The sequence below is a fragment of the Adelges cooleyi genome, unplaced genomic scaffold, assembly GCF_023614345.1.
Source record: "Adelges cooleyi isolate 19-005CV unplaced genomic scaffold, UGA_ACOO_1.1 ACOO_flye_CR_arks_rails_tigmint_CR_PRNA_21, whole genome shotgun sequence".
NCBI lineage: Eukaryota > Metazoa > Arthropoda > Insecta > Hemiptera > Adelgidae > Adelges > Adelges cooleyi.
In genome coordinates, this window is record NW_026095871.1 from 6302503 (window position 1) to 6312018 (window position 9516).

General features: G+C 34.7%; 1 protein-coding gene across 1 annotated transcript; it reads left to right on the forward strand.

Moving 5' to 3' along the window:
- The first annotated feature begins 256 nt into the window (after positions 1 to 256).
- Positions 257 to 8589, forward strand: LOC126834762 (protein gooseberry-like). Its single transcript, XM_050566924.1, has 5 exons — positions 257 to 495; positions 5185 to 5289; positions 6936 to 7165; positions 7904 to 8027; positions 8250 to 8589. The coding sequence occupies exons 2-5, from the start codon at positions 5277 to 5279 to the stop codon at positions 8507 to 8509; spliced, it is 627 nt and encodes a 208-aa protein (XP_050422881.1). The 5' UTR covers positions 257 to 495; positions 5185 to 5276; the 3' UTR covers positions 8510 to 8589.
- Positions 8590 to 9516: the final 927 nt, after the last annotated feature.

Below are 9516 nucleotides of genomic sequence, written 5' to 3' on the forward strand. Positions count from 1 at the left end.
TATAGGAGGAAAAACGAAGGAGGAGGACTTAGGCACTACAAAATATTTTAAAAACTCTTTAAAAATTGTAATTTTATGTACAGTTTATGAAGTATAATTTTTATCTATAATTCGAAATGAATTCTATCCTCTACATGGATTAAATTTGCAGCCAACTGTGTGCGCAACGTGTATGCCGTGTATTGAATACATACATAACGTTTTTTTTTTTATGTTTATCAAGTATACAAACGTTGGCTAAAACCTTGGCGGGGAGGTGGTGAAATAGCCCCTAGGTGGTCGCCAAGGTGACGCGTGCCGGCCGTGATTGGTCGTGGATTGGCCGGTCCTGGACCCCCCTCAAATGGGCGGGGTCCTATACTACCGTATCCGAACCGTAGTCGAAATCCACGGCAATGTAAGTACACACACTCGCAGACGGCTGTGATCCTTTACGGTCTTTGATCCGACGTCGCTTTATCCGAACAACAACAATAGTAACAACTCAAGTCTCAGGTAAGTCTGTGCATAAGTATGATTAATATTAGGGTACACAATTTAGTAGGGGTAAGAATTTCGAAATTCTTGTCCCGAAAACGACGGATACTACTAGTTTTAAGTCTTTAAAGAAAAAATGCTAAATTAAAAAACAATTTATGTCCATAATAGAAATATAGGTAGTAGAAAAAAATTGCTTAAAAACCATACTAAAACGACGAAATTAAAAGAGAATTAAAGTTATTCTAAGCGGTGGAATTTTATAGATTTTCTTAATCGGTTTTGCCTTTTCGGCAAATATTTAAGATATTTATCAACAAGTATCTAAAACGAATATGACTTTTATATTGCTAGACAAACGGTTTCTGTGAGTCCACAGGGAACCTAGGAGTGGCCTAGTGTTTAGGTATGTCGAATCAAGAGGTTAGATTAGGTAATATATATAATAACCGTATAATTTTAGACAACAATTTAAATGAAGCTTTCTATCAACGCAGCATTAATTCTTGAAAAAAAAAATATATACCGGTTTTAATATTTTTTTTTTCAAGAAATATAGGTACATATTTTTGTTTTTGTGGAGTGTGGACCTATTACGACTTTTTAAACACTCAGTTAAAGGTTATTTCTTCATGTATAAAGTCTATATGTAGAACAGAAAGTTAACACACAATTAAATTTTTTTTAACGGCCAACACTTGTGGAAAATTTACCCTTTTCCTTTAAAATCTAAAAAAACACTTAGCGAACTGTTAAAAAAACAGCATGTTATAATTTTTCAAAAAACAGTCGGGCTTGTTCCAAATGGAATTGGGATTTGCGGTATTTATTAGGTATATACATGAAAAAAATCAAGCGGGAACTTTTTCAATATATAATTTTCGCTATTTAAATAAAAAATGACCAACTTTGACTAAGTTATGTTGGAAATGGATTTTTTATTTAAAAAAAACAGCGTTTTGATACTGACAATTTTTTAAGTTGAATTACAAAAAACTTAACGTTTTCAATGGAAATTTCATTAAATGTTAATTTTACAATATTGTAAAATAACAAAAATACAAACGTTTTAAAAAAAAACTTAAAATTGTAATTATTTTCCGAGAAAATAAGTGTGTCTTGCATTAAACAGATCACCCCGTGTAAATTTCCAAACGTCGTTCTTGTAAAATTATTTAAAATAAAACGCAGTTGCCATTCAGCTCGTTGACAATTATTATTTAGTCCTCTTTTGTTATTTAGTGGATAACCGTGGTTAATATCTATTAGTTCATAGGCGGAAAAACGAAAAAGTAGGACTTCTAGAGGCCCAGTAAGTCAAGTAAAGTTAAATACAACTAAATTTTAATTATTTTAAGAGGTATATTATGTTATAGAGAGAGAGAACGTCTTATCGTTGATCAAACACTCTGTATGATCGAATCACGTTACTTTGGATCGCATAAATAATGTATTTGTTGCCAATCCGGACTGTGTGTCTATGGAGTGTAAAAAAAAAAACAACGTTATCAATAAACGGTATAAGGGGTTGCGAAATAGGACGGCTCGGTGTGTACTTGTCTTTAATATAATATTATAATATGATAATATGTATAATATATATTATTACATTATTATTATACATGTATAGCGTTGATCGTTTAACTATTGTGGGACACGGCACGATGCGCGTTGACGTTATCGTTATTATTACTATTGCGAACAGGTCATCCGTGATGTGCCGGCGGGATAACAATACGACTGGTGCGCGTGTCCCGGTGTGTTCCTCCTATATACTGGTACATATTATTGTAATAATATATACCCGCACGTATTATAGGGCTGGTTTTTTTTTTTAATTTTAATACACGGGATTACGGTCGTATAGGAGAAAGTCAACGCCTAAAAAGCGCCTCTCTGGAGACGTGCACAGTGGCACACACATGGACGCCAATGACACGGTCCGGAGAGCATGCGACCGCCACCGACGGAGGCGCATGCGGCCAGGATTTGCGGGTCAACTGGACCGTGTACGCCGGGCGCGTTCGGCCGTTGTTCACGGGCACTTAACGCCTCTGTCGCCCGGAAGACGCGTGCTTGTGTGCGATAAACACATTATGTAATTCGGCGCAAGTCGCTTTCTATTATTCGTATGAAAAGGTCCTCGGGGACAACGGTCGTAAAAATAGACCCTTAGGGCCTCGTAAGGGTGCTGCCTCCCCCCTTGACCCCCCGCCATCCTTGTGTCGTCTTCGCGCTTCCGACGGAGCGGTACTTATGTATCGCTATACTGGGATTCTGAACTTTACAAGTGTGACCTGGTGCTGGTTTGTTTTTGACCCGAAATCGGTATTCCCAAAAGTGATTTTGTTTGACGGTGAATGGAAATTTTGCGGGTGTAAAGAAATTTTCAAACGCGACGTTGGCCATCTCCACCCTTCCCCGCCTACAGCCTGTCCTAGGTAAATTGGGCAAAGTGCATTCAATTTTGTGTTATCAACAGTTCGAGCCTATACATATTTGTCATCAAGCAAAAGCATAGTCCATACTAAACAGCCAGCATATTGAAATAAAGGGGTTGGTCTTCGGGATTTATTTTAACCGAAAGTGAAGTCGGAAATGTTCAAGCGTGATACCGTTGTAAATAAATACAGTGTGATGAAAAAAATGTCTCACGAATTTTCTTGGTCTATATTTATACATTTTGTTGTCGTTGTTAGACAATTATAGCAATTAAAATATAATGAAAGTATTTTCATGATACCCCTTTACTGTTGATTAGTTTACTGATATCAACCTGGAAATTGAACACGGTCAAAGCTTAGTTTTTTTTTTTTAGTATTTTTCTTAATAAAAAATAATGATAACACTCATTTTTGAGAAAACGTGTATCTTAATATAGCCCCTCTCTAGTTCTATCTTCATTCTTCAGTCTAATTTTTAATCTTTAAACCACAAATTACGTTCGAAAAAGTTCCCACGCCTTTTGGGGGAAATGGTTTTTAATATATTTTTAGGAATTATTTATGCATTTTAAAACAATTGAGTTTTTATAACAAATATACACTTTTGTGTCCATAATATCAAGTGATTATACATATGTATTAAATAACGTCTTAACATAAAAAAAAAATTCTAAGAATTAGGTATCACTTATGACTAGTCCTCATTATCGGATCCAGGATTTAACTTTTGACGCATATGTTTATTTTTTGGGAGAGAAACTATAGCCCGGCATTTTAGTGTTTGACTTTTGTAAAAAAATTCCAAATTTACATGCTTTAAAAATAAGAACAAAATGGTATTACAAATTGGAGGACTAAAACAATTTGAGTAAGCTTATCTTTTAAAATATTATTCCACATTTACAGAATAAAATATCCGGGTTACTCGAAACCACCATAATATGAAACAAATTTAATTAAAACGTTGTTACATTTGCCAATAGTAATTTGACCATATTTTTCGGAGTGTCATCCCCTCGCATAATTTAAACGCTTTTTAGATACCTCTATAAGTTTACCCTTTTCCGGCTAGAATTTTTTCGAGATTTGGATACATCATGACAACGTCCCAGAAAGGTATTTTCAGTCATTCACTTAATGTTGTACATAATTCAGTTCTAGATAAGAAATTTCACCTTTGATTTTATTTAAAAACTTCCTGTCGTGCATAACTTCTACCGTGCGTATTGAATTGATTATGAACTCTTCAGCCTTCAGTCATTTTTTCGAAAATGAAGTTGTACTTCATCTTAAACGTGACGCGTTGACGGTACCTAACACGTCGTCTAGTATCAGTATACAATAAACGAGCGTTGCGCGGTGCATTTCACCACCGTAGATGCATCGGAGCCGTTGGATCGTGCCTTATCAAAATCGGTTCGGACAAAATTGTTTAAATGTTTTTTACAATAATAATTACACTGTCGTCCCAACAAAATTCCACCATACACGACAAAAAAAAAACAAATCATACATTTTATAGGCTTTTAAATTTCATTGTACCGACAACACTTAAAATCTCAAAATCGGACGAGGAAAAAAAACACCGAGAATAACAACAAAAATATAAAATATGTATCGAGACTTCAGAGAATTCGATTTCGGGCTCCAAGACCCAAAACATTTTTTATTTAATTTGTTAATTGACTTAATTCCGGACATTGAAAAATAAATGAAAATCCAATGACATGAAGTGCTCAAAATGTCGGCTAGAACCTAGAGCCATTACAATGATGGAAAACCCTAACCGCCCTACCTTCGCCATGCTTTTTTTATTCAAACCGCTCTCCTGTAAAATCTCATTAAATCTCAACCGATTGCGACCTAACGTGTAGAGGATGCTCTTCTAGTTAGTATCTATTATCTACGAATATGTCTAAGAGTTTTAAGAAATAACGTCATGGAACTTGTATACGAAGGTGTAAAAATTCAAAATATTGCTAAAAAAACAAATTCTTAAGACTTTTTCCTGAGAACTTTACATTTCAGATTAATAGCTTGAATAGTACAAGAAAAAACGGGGCATTTATTCGAAAAAATTGGGTTTAATAGAGAAAATGTTTAGGGTCGCAACTTTTTTATGCTTAGTGGGATTGAGTTCAAAATATATTTACAAATATTTTTTTTTAAATATAACTTTTTGTTTTTTTTTTTTAGTAAAAATAAATATACCTAAACATTTTTAACAATTTTTTAGTATTTATATAATTGTTTTTTTTTTCAGATTACCTACTAAGGACAAAAGAAAAAGTTGTTGGTATTCACTTTAATAAAAAAAAGTATTCAAGTTTACTTGCTATCAAATCGTCATCGGTCATGCCGCATACTGGTAAGAATTATAGTATTTACATTATCCATTTATTTATGTTTCTCTGAACTGTATTTTACTTTTCTGTTTCTATGCTTTTTGGTCTCGATTTTCAAGGGGGTCTCTGTTTCATGTACCCACCCAATGTATAGTTTAATGAGGAATAGGTTTGATGCTCTTTTATCCCCTGATACATCATAGTGCCAGACGTTCAGTATCTTATTAGATAAGTTGGTTGTTACTTGTTGATACCCGTCAAAGGTCTCGAGCAGTTCCGTATCATTTAGTACTGGCGTATTAAGCATATTAAGACATAAGTTATTGTATCTCTCTTGACTTGTACAAGCCTCAGCCTTAAGCAGGGAAATCTGGTTAGAGTTTCTTTCCGCATAATTCATATAATAGTTTCTTGACTAGTATACATAATAGAGACTTGTAAAATATAATGTGCATATTATTATGGAAATCAATTATGGCAATCATTAAGGCGATGACACTATGTTATTATAACATGGTTTATAAGTAGCTGAATGTAGATGGGTTATAGCTGTGCCGAATGAATGAAACGATCAAACCCGGGTGCAACTCTATAGTGGGTATAGGTAGGTGTACATCTGCCGAGTATTAGTTTTTTTTTAAATATATTTTTTAGGTGTTAATGGGCGGTAGTTTTACAAAATTACAGGGACCTTCCGATCATTTTCACCGGTCTGGAACCGCCCACCAACGCCCGGGGGGTCTGCCGCCACGGCCCGTGTTGACCTGCGTACACGCTATCCGGCATTCCGTGCGCCGTGTCGCCTAAGCGGCCGGTTTCCTTTTGATCGACGGCACCGGTAAACGTTTCAAAATCAAATTTGGAACAGTGTTATATTATTTTTTTTTTTTTTGACACGAACATCCGCGAAATTCATCAAACACACACACACCAACTCGCCGACAAGGAGCATTCTCATCCGCCTGCAAGTGTTTAGCGTGATAAGCCGCGTTGTATTCTTCCGGTTATTATTATTAAAAAAAAAAAAGGCGATTCTCCTACCTAAACGTGCCGGAGTACTTTTTTATTCATACTTACTACCGTGTTCGGGATCAAATTTGCCGGGTGTTTTATTTTCCTCCCCCCCCCCCCACAAAGGCAAACCGGAGATGAACAATTAACGCTCCACCACAAACTGTAAAAACACAAAAGCGTACGTAAGTTCGACCAAATCTAGTTGTTAAGTTGCACAATGAAAGCCAACGAGGATTCCAGGCATATATAATTCGCACTTGTTAAGTACTTCAAGTCAGAATTTGTTTAAAGAAGGGTCGAGATCGGCAGTTGAAGCAAAAATTGTTTCTATTATTTGATTTATTTTTCTATTATTTTGAAAAGATAAGAGTGTTGTGTCCAATTCAAGCACTGGCAGCAATTAATTAGATCACTGACTTAAGAAATGATATAAGCAAACTGGGAACACCGTCGAATTTGATCTATCTGAATAAAAATCTTTATTTAAATGGCTTTTTATGACAGTTCCAAAGACAGATACAAAACTTTACCTAGAACCTAGTATAGCAATCTCTTTAAATAAGCTTGTACAAAACATGGATTACCTACATATTTGATGTAACAAACTTCTACATGAAATAGATGTACTGGATGAGTATTTGGTTTTACTTTTCAGGTCAAGCTGGTGTTAATCAATTGGGTGGTGTTTTTGTGAACGGTCGACCTCTGCCCGACTACGTCAGAAGACGGATAGTGCAATTGGCTCTGTTAGGCGTGAGACCCTGTGACATATCCCGTCAGCTTCTAGTCTCACACGGTTGTGTGTCTAAAATTTTGACGAGATTTTATGAGACCGGTTCGATACGACCAGGATCCATCGGCGGCGCAGGATTGCAAAAAAATAAGGTAATAGCAAATTACAGTAACATAGTATAATATATTGTATACTAATTACTAAAATACCATACCTAACCACCGACTAAATTAGAAGGAAAATCGTATTTTAAAATCACATGTAAGAAGTATTTTTTTTAACTTCAAAAAGTGTACAAACGGTTGCAAGTTTAATTTTTACACTCTATTTTGTCAAATAATAGAAAGTGGTCATTAAATTGTCTGAATTGGTTAAATCCTCTGATTTCATAAGACAGTCTATTTTTCTCAGTAAGAAATTGGTGCAAAAATGAGAAAGTGGGAGGGTGTATGGTATTTAAGTGCATTATAAATAAGTGTTTCGCCCTTACAATGATTTAATTAGACAAGTACGTTTGTACGATTTTGGTAAAAAACATTGAAAAAGTCAAATTGGAAAATACATTTAGTCATATGAGAGATGGTGGAGGCGTGTAATAAATATAATACAATTTTAGATTCGTTAAATAAATGGGAGAAATATTGAGTACATTATTGAAGTAAAGTGTGTGTGTTAAAAAAATGAGTTCTTAGGAAGTGTATAAAAAATATGACACATAAAAAACGGGTTTTAAGAAATTGTATTCCGCCAATGTTATTTGTTTATACCAATTTTGTTCAAGTACAATGTGTACTGTTTGGATCATATTATTGTTTTTGTTTGTCTGCGCACTCCATTTACCGGCAATACTGTTACAGAATGGTTTACATTGAGTTTACTCGGTTTTTCAGGCGAGCCAAGGACATTTTACAAAAAAGAGTGCCAAATGTAAGCAGCAAGAGGCAATCAACCGAACGCTTGGGTCGTCGACCGCACCACCGACAATGCACAATATTCCTTGGATACACCCTTTAGGTAAATTGTAAAGTAGTTTTTTTTTTAATCTTCAAACGCTATTGTTTATTAGACAGACAGATACGGGATACCCTATAGGGTACAAGTTGCGAACTCCTATCCTATTAAAAAAAAAAATGCTCATCTAGCAAAAACAGACGGTGAATTCACAACTGTGGTCACCTTTAATTGTTTCTGGTGGCTTTTCGTTGTACATTTATAACGTTTTTTTTTTATTAACAGATTTTTATTACGAACGGATCCACCAGCACCAGAGCGACTACGTGCCGAGTGCCAGCAGGCCCAAGCAGGGTGAAAAGAAACCGAGAACCCCTTACACCATTGAAGAAATACTGAAACCTACAGCACCGCGACCGCGGACTTCTTCGCCCTGCAGACTCCTCGTGGACGGCATATGCACGTGCGGCCTGACCAGCAATGTTGTTTCCACAGCTGCGTTCTACTTGGACGTTCAACAGCAGCAACCCGTGTGTTATCATTAGATCATCATCAGCTATTTGTAGTGTATCTAATTTTTTATTTTATGTATGAAACCCGTAGCTATACCGAAAAACAAACGATGTCCTAGATTAATTATTATTTCTTAAATATTATTATATTGTTATTATACATTAGTACTTGTACTTAGGTGTGTCTGTAAATGTAAATACTTATTAAAAATAAAAAACAAAAAATTGTAGAAAACTATAACTGACTCTATAATATTATAGACATTAACTTTTCCCAAAAATACCACTCCTATTCCTCACTTCCTAACTACAATAATGGTACACCGTACGAAACAGTACAACGTTATTTTCAAATTTGACTCATTATGGAGTTTATTTCTATTTCGTCGACGTATAACAATGAAGTTTACAACAATTGATAATTAAATTGTACAGTTGATCAATTTAACGTAGGTAAGACACTCATTTTCTCGGTGAATAATTGTAATTTTGTAGTTCTTGAAGACATTTTGATTTATGTTGTTTTTTTTAATTTTATAAAGAGACTATGAATTCGCCTTTTTTAGTATTTTATAGAGCTCAAACAACAATTGAAACTTAAAAGTGTAATGTAATTTGCTGAACGTTTCGACTGGCCGATAACCAGTTTTGGAAAATTACTTTTAAGTTTTAAATTTAGGACGGGTGGAAGGGTGGAGTGTAGTATTACTTTTACTTTACCGCACTTCACCTCTCGTCCTACATTGTAAACTTTAGCAACATACCAGTCAACATTTTCAGCAAATAATTCTTAATCTAAAGAGCGAATTAAATGTATACGTTACCATATAATTTTTGACAATTCATAGACCTCTGGAAGAAAATTAAAAAGATATAAATTTTAATAATGTCTAATATTTCAATACAATATATAAAACAAAAAGGAAAACTACAAAAATGCAATTATTTTAATAGAAAAAGAGTGTCTTACGATGAATTCAACACCCTGGCTAAACTTTAATTAATGACACAGTAAAAATAAATAGTATGTTGAAAGAGCA

What these genes read in the sequence shown, in the direction of transcription:
- LOC126834762 (XM_050566924.1), top strand. An exon ending in CAGGATTGCAAAAAAATAAG is followed by an intron (nt 7,166 to 7,903) that starts GTAATAGCAAAT and finishes TCGGTTTTTCAG; the next exon opens with GCGAGCCAAGGACATTTTAC. An exon ending in TCCTTGGATACACCCTTTAG is followed by an intron (nt 8,028 to 8,249) that starts GTAAATTGTAAA and finishes TTTTATTAACAG; the next exon opens with ATTTTTATTACGAACGGATC.